Here is a 16,546-nt window from a genome sequence, read left to right on the forward strand (position 1 = left end):
GTTGGGTCGAGGACCATGTTGAAGTCTCCCCCCACCACCAGTGGGCCTTGCATGAATAGTCTGATCCTATCTCTTACTTCTTCCCAAAATAGGGCCTGTCCTTCGTTCGGGCCATACATTACAGCCAGATTAAGGGGGGAGCCTTGTAGGGTGCCCCGAACCAACAAATATCGCCCCTCCGGGTCTTTTAAGATGTCTTCCGTCTCAAACCCCACGTCCCTTGCCACCCCTCTTTTTTTAGTCCTGTGGGATGCATGAAAGACCTCCTCAATTCCCCCCCGCAACCTGGGCTCCTTTCCCCTTGCCCAGTGTGTTTCTTGCACGAACAGCAGGTCTAGTTTAGTCCTCCTAAACTCCCTGCAGATCAGGGACCTTTTCGTAGGGGTATTCAGCCCCCGCACGTTCAGGGTACCCACTCCCAGGGCCGGCAAGCTATCAGCCATAGTCTATGATTCCCGTTCTAATGGTCAGCAGCATCGCACCAATTCTCCTTTCTCGCTCTCCATGAATCGACTTTTGGACACTATTATAACGTTTCCCCAACTGACCCCCAAACCCCAACTCGTTCCTGCCCCCCCATCCCCTGCCCCGGCATCCAGCCAGATAGTTCAGCCATCTCTGGCACTTTGGCCGGACCACCAGCCTGCCCCTCTCGGCCAGGCGATCGTTACCAATCACATTATTGTGAGCCCCCCCACCCCTTCGACCTCCTCCCCGCTATTGGTCACGCTAAACTTGCTTTTCTTGGGGATTCTGGCTTCCTCTTTACCTCCTGTCTTTGCCGAATCACCATCCCGCGGGTGAACCAAAGTCCTTTGGTAAACTCAAAAGACCACACTCGCTCTGGGACTCCCTGGCGATTACCCCTCAGAGTCATTCCGTTCCCCCTCTTTTGCTGGGGAGGGCGTGTTCATCCTCCTAAATTTCCTTGCTCCTGATTTCTTCCGTCTTTCGCCCGGTGGGCCTGGGCCACCCGATCCACTCCTGGCCGGCCCCAATGGTTCTCGTTGGGGTGTTGGGTCAGACACATAGTCCTGGATGGCTCTCTTGATATCTTCCTCCGAGATCAGTGTCGTTCGCTGGCTTAGGTATTCGAATGTTAGGGAGAAGGGGTAGCCCCATCTATATCACACTCCCTTCTCTTTCAGCAGCTGTGTGAGGGGGCGGCACATCCTGCGTTTAGCCAGGGTGTATGCCGAAAGGTCCTGGAAAATGGAGATTTGGGAGTTGTTATACGTGATCTCCTGGACTTTCCTGGAGGCCTCTAACACCCGCCTCTTTTCCAGGTAGTAATGGAACCGGACTAGGATCGACCGGGGGCCCCCTGTCCGTCCTCCTGCTCTATGCACCCGATCAAATATGAGTTCAGTGGTCATCTCTTCTTCAAAGAGGAGGGTGATTATGTTCCGCACCACTCGGGTCAGCTCTCTCCCCGTCTCCCCCTCCATCTCCGGAACCCCAAAAATCCTGAGGTTGTTTCTCCGCTCCCTGTTCTCGAAATCATCCATCTGTCTTGACCTCTCCTCCTCTCTTTTTTCAAGGGCAGCTAGCCTCATGTTTACCTCTACTTCAAGGGTTGCCGATGAAGATTGGTTGGATTCAACCTGAAGGAGTCTGTCCTCAACTTTGTCGACCAGTTGGTCCATTTTTTCAAACTTTTGGGCAATGTCCGCACGCATATCTCGAATTTCTTGCAAGATGGAAGCAAAGCCCCGCTCCATTGCGGCCGTTGAGGGTGCTGAGGATTCCGGATGGGCCATTACCTTACCGTGGGGCGGTTCTTTTGCGGGGGGGTTTGGGTCTTGGTAACGATATTTTTGCAAATTCCTTTGCCAGTCCATCAGGTTGCCCCCCCGGGCTCTCTGTCAAAGGTACCTCAGATCCTAGTGGGCCACAAGCACACCTCGCGGGTCCGTTTGTGTCTCTTCGGTGGAGGCGCTCTTCAGGGGATGGAGGCGGGAGGCGGTGGCTACCCCCTAACACTTCAACGTGACTCTGTTGGATCTTGGTAGTTGCCCCCGGGCGGGCTCACGCCCCACCAGCCTCAGGCGGGGGCCTCACACCCAGGGCGGCGACTGCAGTGCCTCCGGTGCCCCTTTTTATCCTCTGGAATGGGGGAGGGGTGCTTTTGCCACCACGGGGTGGTGGACTGCTGGTCTTTTCACGATGTTGGGGGCCCCTCTTGGCAGGGTACACTTCCCCCCCCCTTCTGCGTGATCCTGCTGGATCTTGGTAGTTGCCCCCGGGCGGGCACACGCCCCGCTAGCCTCAAGCGGGGGCCCCACGCCCAGGGCAGCGACTGCAGTGTCTCCGGTGCCCCTTTTTATCCACTGGGGTGGGGGAGGGGTGCTTTTTGCCACCACGGGGTGGTGGACTGCTGGCCTTGATGTGATGTTGGGGGCCCCTCTTGTCAGGGTACACTTTCCTCCCCCAGGGATAACCCCCCCGCGGTGGTGCCGCCGATCGGGCTCCGGTGGGGGGGGAGAGGGAATGGGCACCTCTCTTGCAGGTGGGGGGGGCCTCTCCAGGGAGCGCTCCGGGTTGCGTCTCCCTCCCCAGTGGCGGCGTGTTTCTCCCGCGGCCTGTGCTGGCCTCCGTGGGTGGTGAAGGGAGGCTGCCTCGTCAGTCCGCTTTGGCGGGCCCGACCGCCCTCCCTCCGAGTCCCGTACCTGGCGGGCCGCGGCCCCGAGTCTGGCCTCGCGGATTCCTCCGGCGATCCTGCTGTGGCGGGGGGGGCCTCTCCGGGGACCGCTCCGGGTGAGCGTCCCCTCCCCCAGTGGCAGTACGTTGTTCCCGCGGCCTGTGCTGCCTTAAGTGGGAGGCGAAGGGAGGCCGTTTCCTCCGCCGGCTCCGTCAGGCATGCTCGCTCCTCCCCGAAATCCGCACTGGGTGATCTTGCGGCCTCCTTCGGCGATCCCGCTGCGGCAGCCGCGTCTTAGGTTCTCTGTCTTCAACAGGGGGGTCACAACATGATCCGGCCCACTTGCGCACCGTGGAGGGGTCTCGGGGGGGGGGGGGGCTCAGACCCCGCTACGACCTGGTCTCGGGAAGAGCTCGCAAATCAGGCAGCCATTGCCTGTGCGCCCCCTGGTGGCCTCCCATGGCACTGTTTTTAACAGAAAAATCGGTTATCTTGTGCCTAAATCGGGAGCTTTGGCATCTATGAGCACGCGACACTGCACTTGTGTCCCTCAGGAAGCACACCACTAGTGGATAGGCAACTCTTCACAGCCACACCGAGGGCTACCTCACCCCACCTCCTGCTATTGATTTGGAGCCACCGCTGCAGCTCTGCCACCGCTGGGGGGTCGGCTCGGCTCCCTCCACAATGCCAGCAAGCATTACCCACTGCCGAGTGCAACCTGCTCAAGCTTACCCGGCATCGGGGGACCCGTGTGAGCTACAGGGCAGGGTCACTCTGAGGGCCCAATTCTCAAGTGGGTGTTAAGTACTGAAAAGGTTGTTAAAAGCTTTAACCTTTTCAGTACTTAAGAACTATTCTGAAGGTGGCGCATTCTTCCAAAGTCGGTATGAATGAGCCACTTTGAGAATATATGTGGCGTTGCTAGGATGGGAGGGAAACAACATAGCAACCGCCACATTCGTTATCTGCCACGTAAGACAGGTATTCTTGTGGCACTCCTCCACTTGTAAATGTGCGCCAAAGTGGCGCACATATACAGTACCATTTTGATGCCGGAATTGTGGAGGAGTTTCACAGGAAGCCGGTCGCAGTGCATGTGAGTGGCCAATTATAGTGTTTGGGAGGGTGGGATGGCTGGGACAGTACATAAAAAAATTAAATAAATATATTTTTCTATATTTTATATTTATATATATAAATATATATAAATGTATATATATTATGTTATATATATATTATATTATATATATAAATAATATAAATGTATATATACTATATATTTATATATATATTCCTCAGCAGCACTTTCGCTAAATAACGAATGTGTCGTTATTTAAGGAAAGTGCTCATGCATACCTGTGTTCTCAGCAGCACTTTCGTAAAATAACGAATATGTCGTTATTTATCAAAAGTGCTGCTGAGATTTCTCCATTGCGCCCGTTATATCAGAAAACAGTTGTGCACTACGAGGACGCCCAGGCCCACTTGAGAATAGTGGTGGAGCTTGGGTGTCCATATTTGGCGCAGTGATTTGTGCTCTTTAGCACGTTCACTGCGCCAACATGAGAACCGGGCCCTGAGACCGCTTTTGAAAATATTGTAGTCTCAGATAGTTAACATTTTGCAGGAGAGGCAAAAGATCTAGAGAACCCTTAGGTGATTTTAAGTGACGGAATTTCGTTTTGGAATTATTAGGGAAAAGAATGTTGAAAGCCACGCATGCACGGATTTGATACAAGCTGGAATTCATGTGCTTTAGCTAAGAGGAGCCATTTTCTAATCTTAGAACCAGTGCCGGCTCAAGGTGCGCTGAGAGGGTGCAGCCGCACAAGGGCGCACCCACAATAAAGGGCGCATTGCATTACCTCCAGCTTAGTATCATGTAAACTGCGCCTATTTTTGAATCACTTTGTGATTCTTTAATAGACGCTATTTACATGACACCAGGGCCCGATTCTCAACTGGGTCTTTAATACCGAAAAGGTTGTTAAAAGTGTTAACGACCTGTTCGGTTCTTAAGACCTATTCTGAAGGTGGCTCATTCTTCCGAAGTCAGAATGAATGCGTCACTTTCGCTTTCGGAATATATGTGGCGGTTGCTAGGATGGATGGGAAACCAACCTAGCAACCGCCACATTCGTAGCCTGCCACTTAAGACAGATATTCTTGTGGCACTCCTCCACTTTTAAATGTGCTCTAAAGTGGCGCACATATACGGTACTAATTCAGGACCTGATTCTTAACTTGGCGCAGTGAACGTGCTAAAGAGCACAATTCTCGGCACCAAATCAGGACGCCCAGGCTCCACCACGATTCTCAAGTGGGCTTGGGCGTCCTCGTAGTGAACGACAATGGACCTTCAACATTGTGCCTGTTTTTGGCTTAACGGGCGCAATTGTGAAATCTCAGCAGCGTTTTTGTTAAATACTGACATATTCCATATTTTACATAACTGCTGCTGAGAACACGGTTGCTTATGAACTCTTTCATATGCACCAAAGTAAGCAGCTTCAACGTTGCAGGATAGAACGTTGAAGATGCTTACTTTGGTGTACATGAAAGTGTATGTATACCCTGCACTGCAACAAGACTTCTTGTGGCATTCCTCCACAATACCAGCACCGAAATGGTACTGTATATGTGCGCCACTTTAGCACACATTTAAAAGTAGAGGAGTGCCACAAGAAGTGCCACAATAAGTGCCAGGTTACGAATGTGGCGGTTGCTAGGTTGGTTTCCCACCCATCCTAGCAACCGCCACATATATTCCGAAATAAGCGCATTCATTCCGACTTCGGAAGAATGCACCACCTTCAGAATAGGTCTTAAGACCCAGTTGAGAATCGGGCCCTCCCTGACGGCAAGGCCAAGGCGCACTTTAAAAGAACAGCAGGGGGATCAGTTCTGTTGTTCGGCTGATCAGCCGAACAACAGAACTGAGCCCCCTGATGTTCTGCATTTGTGGTGGGCGGGGTAGAGAGTGGGGGTTGCACAAATCTCGCACAGGGCACTGGCAGACATGGGGCCGGCACTGCTTAGAACAGCAATTACTTCTTTGTGTGTTGTGTGTAACCCAATGCCACCCTATTGTCACTTAAGAACGCTTTAAGACATTACGAACAACACTAGGACTATAACATAACATAACACAGTGGTGGATGCCCCGTAAAGTGAACATTCCGGAGTATGGAGCAGCTCCAGGTTGCGGTGGAAGAATTGAGGTTTGGATCGATTGCTCCTGTATCGCGTCCTGCTATGTGGCAGATGCCGATTGGAATAGGGTGCTTTGTAAATCATTATGTAACCTGGGTATCTTGAACTGGAAAGTTGTTGGCTAGGGCATTGCATAGCTGTGGTTTTGCTTTGCAGATATCTTCATCCTTGGTTTCCTTGTAGGGTGTTCTGGTGCATCACCTGGGACACACCTGATGCAAGTATCTGGTGGAAGTAGAGTGAGCCGGTGTCTTTAGGTATCTTGGATGCTAGAAGTCCTTGACCAAAGCATAGATCACTACGAAAATGGTTCCTCAGAGACTTCTCTCAACTCTCCAATCAAATTCGGGCATGATCTACTCAGTGTGTGCATTGCGATTTTGCATCAGTTTGATATAAAATATGCTAAGAGCCTGTGGGAAAGTTGTTTTAGGCCCCCAACTACTATCGGGTCCACTTGCTGTGTCTCTTTTCTGCAATTCTGGTGCCGATAAGTGATTCATCACTAACCAACTTTCCTTCTTCATAGTGTTGAAATCGTGCACTTTCCAGCGGTTACTGCATAGCAACATTTCTATTTCTTAGTGCCTTGAGACGCTAGGGTCACAGCATACCCAACAAATCCCATCACAAGAACAAACACAAATGCCAATCACTGCATGCATGTTGCATAGTATGTGCACTTGGTGGAAATTTGCAATCATGGCTTGCATTACAGAACTAGAAGCCACGATGGCACCACTCCATACATTTCAATGGATTGCAACTTGGCTCACACTCTAGAATGGGCATCCAGATGGCATTGGAGTTGCCACACCTTTGCAGGAACTGTGGTGTATGGTTTCTGAATCTTAGCAGGAGCTCAGATGTGGGGGCTGAGGATCAGGATGGGAGGATGCGTAGATCAAGCACATTGTTCTACTGCATCCACCTCCAAAAGAATGAGGATGTAAGTTGGAAGCAGATCATGAAATGTGTTTTGTCCCTGTTATCATATCAAATTGTTGTGGTACTTCCTAACGTTTTTTCGTTTAGTTAATTTGAATTTTGTATATGTTTATACATTTGATTTATAATTATAGAAAATCCTCTTTTGATGAATGGCCATGTTCTGCCCCGAAACGCTAAGAGATCAAATATATAAGGATTTCCTGGACATACATAGAAATACATGAATTGGATTTGGAGAGGAATAATACACTAATCAAATGAACTTTCAAATAGTTATTAGAAAAATATGTTGGTTATTTTCAACAGTTAGAGTTCTACAAATAATACATTATTTGGTGTAACAACGCCTAGCTTCTGCGTAACATTGTCTCAAGGAACTGGGAGTCTAAGTGTGTCTAGTTTGCCTCCCTAAGAATACCAACCGCATGCACAAAACATAACCTGTGCTACTTCTCCCCAGACACTACTGCTATTTGTGTAATGTTTACCCCACGTGCTGGGACACGCCCAGTGACCCTGCTGCATCTCACAGGCTCTGCGCTGATCCTACCAGACCATGTACTAATCCAGGTCATATCACCCCTGCCAGACCTTTACAATGCAAGCTGTAGTTCTGCGTTGCAAGAGACAGATGCAAAACAGAAGAGTGATCAATGGAACATTTGGAATTATCCTTATCCTCTGGCATTACTCAGTCCAACCTCCAATAGCATTATTTTTCAGCATGGCATTCCAGTGCAGAAGTGGACACACCATGTGAAAATCAGGCTTGGTACAATCCCAAAAGGGGCTGCCCAGAACGAACTTCTCGTAAGCCACTTCACGTCTGCGCAATGCCACAAGCAACCCTAGCATGTTTCGGCATCATTAGTTGTCATTAGTAGCATGTACCTCGGGTCTCTAGACACAACACGTTCATACCCATCCCACTAATACAAAGATGAAGAGTGATAGATGGAAGGTTTTGGATACAGCTTAACTTCAGGCAGCCCTCCGAACCATAATTTTAGAGCCTGCCATGCCAATACAAAAGAGGAAGGACCGAATCAAAATCAGGCTTGGTTCTTTCCACATCAAAAGGAGCAGTCCAGCCAAAATTGCTAGATCCCATCCCTTCCACACAAGAACAGAACCAACCCAAGGCATGTTTTGGCCTCATGGGGTGTCAAGTGATCTGTAGTTTGGATCTCCAGGCACAGCATGCTTGCTGAAGGCAAGCTGATGCTTGGACAGGGGGCACGTGTTTCATCAGTACTTCTTGTGATGTGGAATCAATCTTTGTTACAGAAAACACGGAAGCAGAGTGAATCATACTGAAATTCTCAAAGACCAACAGCCTTGAGGCAGGCACAACGCAAGCGAAACCTGAAAGAACCGAAGAATGCCTCTATTCAAAGTAAGTGCATTTTGTGTATGTCCAAATAAGTGCTGCTGTTGGGATCTGAACAACCTCTTATGACCCCTGATCAGAGACAAAGCCTTCCCCCTATTTCCTGTCATTGTACTGGCTTTGCTGAATAGGTCCTGAGTGGTAGATGGGAAAGGAGGAAAATGGGGCCTGGAGGTATGTTCAACTTTGATAGCAAGCTTAAAAATCATATTATATACTATGTTAAAAACAAAGGCACAGAATCTGTGGTTCCCTGGATGGCGGTCTGGTGGGAACACCCAAGTATCAGCAGAGTACTTTCTTTCACTAAGATTATCGCAGAAGACTGCTCCTTTTGAACATATTTTGTAGTGGTCAGTACTCATAATAATAACAATCTTTTTTTACAGAAATGCCCTTTTAATTGAACTGCAGAGATGGTGACTTAAAAAGCTCTACCACCTTTTGTGACCTTTTTGCCACTTAAGGTGAGAGATATGTGGACACGCTTGCTCAACTGCTGATCAATGGCAAGATCAGTTAACACGCTAATGCATAATGAAGTAAGCTATTAAGCAGACTCTATATATCCCTGTTTAACCTTAGATCCTCATGATGCCCTCTATTAACAGGACAGGCTAACGGCAAGCCCAGATGAGGAGGGAAGACAAGGTTGAAATAAATAGATTAACTATGCACAAGAGACCAGCCTCAGCCCAAGTGGAATCCTGCCTCCCACAGCACTATAACCTTCCCCTCAAGTTCATAGTAGGCCTTAAGAACTCCCACGGGAAGCCACAGTTCAAAACCCACCCTTGTTTAAAAATACCAATAGTCCCCGCCAACAACGCTCTCAATAGAATCTGGCCATTCGTGGGCTATTGCACATGTATAAGAACATTTGTTCTCCCGCTCCTTTGTGCCTGGTTTCAGCCACGACACCCTGGCTTAAACGCCAAAGACATAATCACATCATTAAACCATTTGACACAAACGGTTGCCACAATGGCACAACATACACATATCTTGCCCTTCACTCTCTTCCTACACTGTTTGTCACACACCAATCTCCACCTTTTACATAGTCTAATGAACACAGTCTGCAGAGGCAGCTTAGGGTATATTTTCTCAGTATTGATGAGTACTTAGCACTATACTTTGCTAGCCACTTTCAAGAGAGGCACCACACTGCCCCACCATAAAACAAAATAACATATTTCATGAGATGCAATGGAGCAAATTCATAATAATAACCTTTTTGATATCAAAGTGCCAGGCCTTTTCAATTTCACTGTATTAGTTTGACCTCTCCATTCCCTCACATTCAATTATCAACAACACTCACCTTGATACACAGTGCATTCTTGACTCGGAAAGAATTTAAATGTTGGAGTTTCACCTGGGTAAAAGTTATAGAGGGCAACCAAGCCACCAAACTTCCAGGTTTTCCCAAGCACCCGCGTGAGCCTCTCATTCATCCAACATTACATTGTGTACTAACTTACAATTCTCCAAATGTACCTTGGGAATACGGCTCAATTATAAGAGCACTTATGGACACACCCTCCTTGTTCCAAAACTATCTTTTGACATGCACCTATATCTGACATGCACACATATTATATCAAAACATTCTTCCTTCGCTTGGACATCCACAACCTTCAAGACCCCCTACAAACAGGTTTCCGCTCCTGTGACTCCACAGAAATTGCTCTCACGAATGTGTCCAACTTCATTGCCTCTGCTAAGCACTCACACCTATCCTCTATCCTAATTCTCCCTGACCTGTTTGCTGCCTTTAACACTGTCAATCACTCTGATCTCCTTAATACTCTCTTTCTTCTTGTGATTCGCAATCGAGCCCTTGCCTGGATTGAATCCTACCTTTCACCTCACCAATTCTCTGTCTCCTGGAGCAACACCACCTCTTAACTCACTCCTCTAACTGTTTGTGTTCCACAAGGCTCTCTCTTGGGTCCACTCCTCTTTATCTTCTGCCCTTCTGCTCTTGGGGCATTAATCTCCTCCTTTGGGTTCTCGTACCAACTCTTTGCCGATGACACCCACATCTTCTTCTCTTTTCCAGAACTCTCCTCTGATCTCTCTATCAACATTTCTAACAGTTTCTCTGCCATTACTTATTGGATGGCTTTGCTCTCTCCGATGATAAACTCTACCAAAACAGAGGTACTCTTCCTCCTTGCCAAAAGCTCTCTTCCCCTGCCTATCCAGTTCCCACCTGACACTCTCCCCTACTCTTTTTCAGCTAGAAACCTCTGCATCATCTATGACCCTTCTCACACCTTCTCTACTTTCATCTTCAAAACTGGAACAGCAGCTCACCTCAACCTCCTAAATATTAGCAAAATCAGGCACCTCCTTCCTTTCAACACTGTCAAGCATCTCGTAACCACTACTGTCTTCTCTAAACTGGACCACTATGCCGGCATCCTCTTTGGTCTCCCCAACTATGCTTTCTGTCCTTTTGACAAGATTATTAACTTCGCAACCAGTACTCTCTTTGAACTCCTTAACTTCACACCTACTTCCTCATACCATCACCAGGCTCGATGGCTGATTATGCAAAACAGGGCCAGAATTAAATGTCTTCTCCTGGTTCACAAATCTATCCATAGTAAGGCACCACTGTATCTATCCTATTCTAGCCAACTCTACTATGTCTCCTCAACTACCCCCGTGGTTCATTGCCCTCCCTGTGCTTCCTCTCGCTTCCACTCTTTCTCTTTTCTTGCCCCACTTGCATGGAATTCTCTTACCACAGACATCCGAGGAACAGTCCACACTGATTTGTTCAAAACTGAACTAAAAGCCTACCTCCTCATCTCTTGGTTATCCTCTTAACCTCCCTCTCATCTGCCTGCTAGCTAACATTTTTCCTCGTCTCTAACCTGCCTCTGCCGCTCACTTCGTCTGCCTCCATTCTAGCACTTCACCCATCATGGTCACATCCCGAGCACAGCTGTCCTTAATCTATGTATGTCCACTTATGTATTGTCCCAGGTGACTGTTCTATTTACCCCCCTCCACAACCTGGTCAGACTGTCCCTCAAACTCATCCCATTGTAAGAAGCTTGCTGCTTCCCGTCAAATCTGATTTCTTATCTATTGTATGTTCTTTTGTGATAAAAAGAGTATTGTTCCTCCTTTATGTTAATAAATAAATAAATAAACCTGTCATTTTACACGCTTTTGGTAGGCAACACCAGTTACCTCATCCGCCAATTGGTTTGCTGGCCAATAGGTGTCAATGGAGAGCACACATGCAAATTGATAATCTCTTTCACCCACTAAAGGTTGATAGGCATGTGGTTATTATACTAGAGGAAGCAGAATCGTTACTGCTCCTATATTTTCTGTGTACCCTGTGAAGTAGAGACACTTTGGGGCGACACCAACAACTTCTCCTGTGAGACACAGCCATTTATTTATCTGGATATACCACATGGACACGCTTTGTAATCTATGTACCATACCTCAAGGGCAGTTACTGGGCGCACTGCTACAGATACGTAACACAGAGGAATGTGCATCTGAAAGGTAGATGCCCTTCAAACCTATGGCGTAGGCTTAGTTTCCCTGGATACCCTCAAAATCTATGGATTAGACATCATTTCCCTGGAAAACCTCTAAACCCATGGCCTGGGCCTAGTTTCCCTGGATACCCTCCAAACCTACGGCATAGGCGTAGTTTCACTGGATACCTTCTAAACCCATGGCGTTGGTATAGTTTCCCTGGATACTTTCTAAACCCATGGTGTGGTCCTAGTTTCATTGCATACACTCCAAAACCATGATGTAGGCATAGATTCCCTGGATACCTTCCAAACCCATGATGCAGGTGTAGTCAGAGGTACTTGATACTTCTCCCTGTTCATCTCAGGCTGTTGAGACACTGTATTTCTCCCTTCACTTTGTTTTGTGAGATATTTAAAGTGATTTTAAAGATGAACGGTCCCTCAGTCTGGATTCTGTGACCTGCAAGACATACATAGATCACAGTATTGCTGCAGGGTTTTCACCTCGACTCGCTGTACTTTGCCCATGGTCCAACCAATCAGACTAATGGAGAGCGTGTGGGTACTGACCACTCCTCGTCTCCTCCACAGGTCTGGCACTGTCTACGCGCATGCACTCAGGCTCCAGCAGATCCTTCTACAACAGCAGTTCAGCAAATGGCTCTCTGTCTACGAGTGATGGTAGCCGCAAATCTGGACACCCCTTTTTCAGGCCTCCCTCATGTACCTGCATGCTGGATAAGCGACCTGAATTATATATAAGAGGAGACCGGAGCACCAGCTTCAGTGGTCCCAAGCTCTTGATAATCACCTTCACGTGGACCCCACATGAAACCCCAATGCCTCTTACAATATAGTTCATAATAGTGCAAAACGGTCAGTGCCTCCACCCACATCCAGTTTGTCAACCAGGGGTGATATCGGACCCCTTCACCCTCATGGATAAACATGCAACATCACTCCTGAATATTAACCTCCTCACCCATGCACACAATAACCTGATGGCAGAGGGATGCATCCTGAACCTTTATTGCTATTTCCCAAACATCAAGCAACAGTGCAGACATTTCACTTTCTGTGTCTCCAGGCAAAGAGAGTATATGGTGCCATAATCCCCAATCTTTCATTTTATCATCATGCAAGGCCTCACTTTCCTTTACCTTGCCCCCTGACTTCAACTATTGTTTGGGCAATACTTGCGGAAGTATAAAAAAAAGAAAGAATAGAAAAGCTGCACAAAGCTTTGTCGTCAATTGAGAGTCCTGACTACTGACTGCTACGCAAGCTCAATAGAGGAAAGAACCATACAAAGCGTAACAGGTGTGTGACAACAACAGTCAACGCGCATTTTCAATTATAAGGGAATCTTTTGCCATCGCACTTCAGAATGCGAGATTGTTTACATATGATTTAATTGTGCACTGTTCTGAAGTACAGTACATTGATTGGAAAGCAAGTTGAAGTATAACATCCACATGAGCTACACCTGCTAACAGTTCAACAGTAAAAAATAAAAATTTAAAAAACCCAGATATCAGGAACTGTAGCATCCAGCACTCAAAGCAACTGCAGTACAGGCCAACTGCAACTGCAATAGCCACACATTACTGGAGAAATACATACAATTACAAGTGAAATTAAAATTGTAATATTGCCTGTCAACAATTCACTCCAATGCAAGGTGTACCACTGCCTAGCTTTTTTCTTTGAAATGTAAGGGGACCCCCACATACTATTGAAGCGATGGAAAAAGCAATTTGACCATTATGTACAGGTGGTAACTGGTCCAATTTATTGTAAGGAGAGTCCCTTTTGCATCAATAAAAATCAATCCAAAGAGCCAAAAATTAGTTGCACGCGATATGAGAAAAACCAAAATGTATAATAACTGCCAAGGCAGGGAAACATCTAACAGACATTCATATTGGATTAGTGAAAATGGTTGGTTATATAGCAATTACAGAAAGGAAAAGACAACAAAGGTTTCAAACTTCACTGTTCATTGGCTGGTGTCATCAACACTATAGGTGCTTCCATACATTTACTAACTTTATTGGCCTATTCTAACAACGTGATGCAGGTGATGTGCCTGTTGTTTAACTCATGCACAGTGAAATAATTTCCATTCTCATGCGCTTCCATTGGTCAGTAACTTTTGAAACATGTTTCAGTCAGAGCTACTTTACTATTGGTTGCTCCAGGAGGAGTAGATGTGGAGTGAATGATTACAGAAATCTTTAGCAATCATTTATGGGAGATGAGACAGTGTGACTCATAAAATATAACTTTTAACTCTGTTCCTATTGACCTCATTAGTTGGCAGAAACATACTGCTCTCACCATTGTGAACTGCTTACCATCAGTTCATTTTGCAACTCACTTGTCGGAAGGATTACTTGCATGCCCTTCCTGTTCTCACTATGACATCTGTCCTGTCTCTGACCTTATGTGCTGCAGGTTAGCTGCTTGTAGGCTTTGTTTCTCACAATGGCACAAATGTGTACATGTATAAGGGACGTATGGTTAAGTTGCACTAATAAAAACCTATTAAAATCAGTGAAAAAATGTTGTTAAAGGGATGTTATGGTTACAAGTAAAACAGAAAACTCCCAGAAATTTGCCAGTTACGGTAAGCTAAGCAACCATAACTCGAGCCACCCCCGTGCACTGCTAAGACTAACAACAGAAGATCAAACATGACATCACAAATGTCATTGATCACAACACTGATGACATCACATATCTGGGCCACTTTCTTTTTGTTGACTGACATATGTAGGCCAGGCGGTTTTGTTTACTGACAGAATATGAACATTGAAAAGGTGCTATATATGTAGACGTTAACCTTCTTGTATGTTCAAGTACTTTCCTTAGAGTTTTGTCTCAGCTCATGCTGCACATATCTTGAGCACTAAGCAGGCCTCAAACACACAATTCATTTGTATACATAATGATGAACTTTAATGTCATTGACATTTTCTGGTGATGTCGTTTCTTTCTTGCTTACTTTACTTTCCCTGTATGTACCTCTGATTTGTATGCATTGTGGGCCTTCATATGTATTTTCTCCACTAACATAATTATGTAGTAATCTTGAATTATTAATTGTTTAAAATTACTAAAAACTCTGCTAAAGTAGCCTTCATTATTTTAGTAGCCAGAATAGGCAAATTAAACATACTGTACTTCTATGGTGCATGCTACAGCCATTACCTATGTGTATGTATGATTATATTCCTGTATTAACACCAACACTCCAATATAATATTTTATTTTGTTTAGATGAGTACATGCTTTAATACATGAAGTACTTCATGATAGGTCTCCTAATCACTCCTGACATCTTGCTACCAACACTGTAAACACAACCCCTTGTAGGAACTTTTTATTACAATTAATTTAATATGTGATGTCATCAGTGACATTTGTGATGTCATCTTTGATGTTCTGGGTGTTAGTCTTAGCATGGCACAGTGTTGTTGCAAGTTATGGTTGCTTAGCTTACCATAACTGGCAAATTTCGTTTTTTGTTGCTTTTACTTGTAAGCATAACGTCCCTTTAACAAAGTTTTTTCACTGAATTTCTAGCCTTTCATTAGTGCAACTTAACCATAAAGTCCCTTTAACAAAGTATTTTCACTGAATGTCATAGGTTTTTACCACTGCACCCAAATTTGCTACAACTTCCTAATATCATATTTACCCCAATATAAGAGCATTTTCGGACGATCTAGAAAGTGTCACCTTAAAACTGTGCCATTGCCCACCTCCTAGCAATATTTCTAACGCTTCTACTAACTTTCTGCAACTTTTTGCACTGTTTTTTGTTTGCTGAAGTTCGCGAACATCTGACGTCACCGCAGACTTTCTGGACAGTGTCACATGACCACGGCGTGCGGCGTGATGATGTGTTCACGAACGGGTCCGCGCTTCGTGAACGTGTCCGTGCTTTGCGAATGGTTTGAAACTGCATTTCCTGCTGATCTGGGATGTTTCAAGCTGAAAATGTACCCTTGTACAGCTCCTAGACCTGTACTTACTGATTTTCCATCTGCAATCCAGGACAGAGCACATGCTTGAAAGAATATTAGCATAACTGCTATTTCAATTCAAAAATGACATCAGCCATGGCCATCCCTCCTCCCCAGGAGCCACACCACCAACACCAGCTGGAGGCCCTGGACAAGGGAAAAACCGCAATGATGCAGAAATTAATCAAGACGACCAGGAAGATGAGATAGAGGAAATGTCGACCTCCAGCACCCAGAGAGAATCATGGGTGTGGTGGTTCTTTAACACCATTGGGGGTGTACCGAAGGCTAAGGCTAGCAAGGTGAAATGCACTGAGTGCAACATTGTACTCTGGGACAACATCCATGTGCCGCCATACCCAATCCAACCACCAGGATGCTCCGAGGAAGGCTGTTGATTTCACAGGAAGTAGTAGGCTGTCCTCCTCTGCCTCATCTTCCTCAACCAATACTGCCACCACACAGGCTACTCCTGTGGGGCAGAAGATCCCACCAGCTACCTTGCAAGTCATAAACAAGGCTGTTGACCTACATCTTTCCAAGACTACAGTACTCTGTATATACTGCAACACACGACTCTGGAGGATGCAGCAATTTCAAAGTGCTTTCGAGGCTGCAATCAAGAAGCATGAGAAACACTGCCCCTCACCTTAGATTTAAGGCACACACAACATCTTACCCTGGCCACCTGCCCCTCCGTAACTGTCATTGATGCCCCTTCCCTCACCCCCACCCCCTTTACTTTCTGGCCTCACCTGCAAAAAAAATATAAAATCCAAAAACACCACAAATAAAAGGTTCC

The 16,546-nt window shown here is 46.3% G+C and overlaps 1 protein-coding gene across 1 annotated transcript in view; it reads left to right on the forward strand.

Annotated features, from left to right (window-relative positions):
• Positions 1 to 16,546, forward strand: part of LOC138567111 (phospholipase A and acyltransferase 3-like) — a 259,361-nt gene that overhangs the window by 68,681 nt on the left and 174,134 nt on the right. Inside the window, exon 2 of the mRNA XM_069644991.1 lies at positions 8,096 to 8,204. Coding sequence (XP_069501092.1) covers positions 8,190 to 8,204 — 15 coding nt within the window. The 5' untranslated portion in view covers positions 8,096 to 8,189. The remainder of the gene's footprint in view (positions 1 to 8,095; positions 8,205 to 16,546) is intronic.

Source organism: Ambystoma mexicanum, chromosome 2p (genome assembly GCF_040938575.1).
Source record: "Ambystoma mexicanum isolate Mex_15411 chromosome 2p, UKY_AmexF1_1, whole genome shotgun sequence".
Taxonomy (NCBI): domain Eukaryota; kingdom Metazoa; phylum Chordata; class Amphibia; order Caudata; family Ambystomatidae; genus Ambystoma; species Ambystoma mexicanum.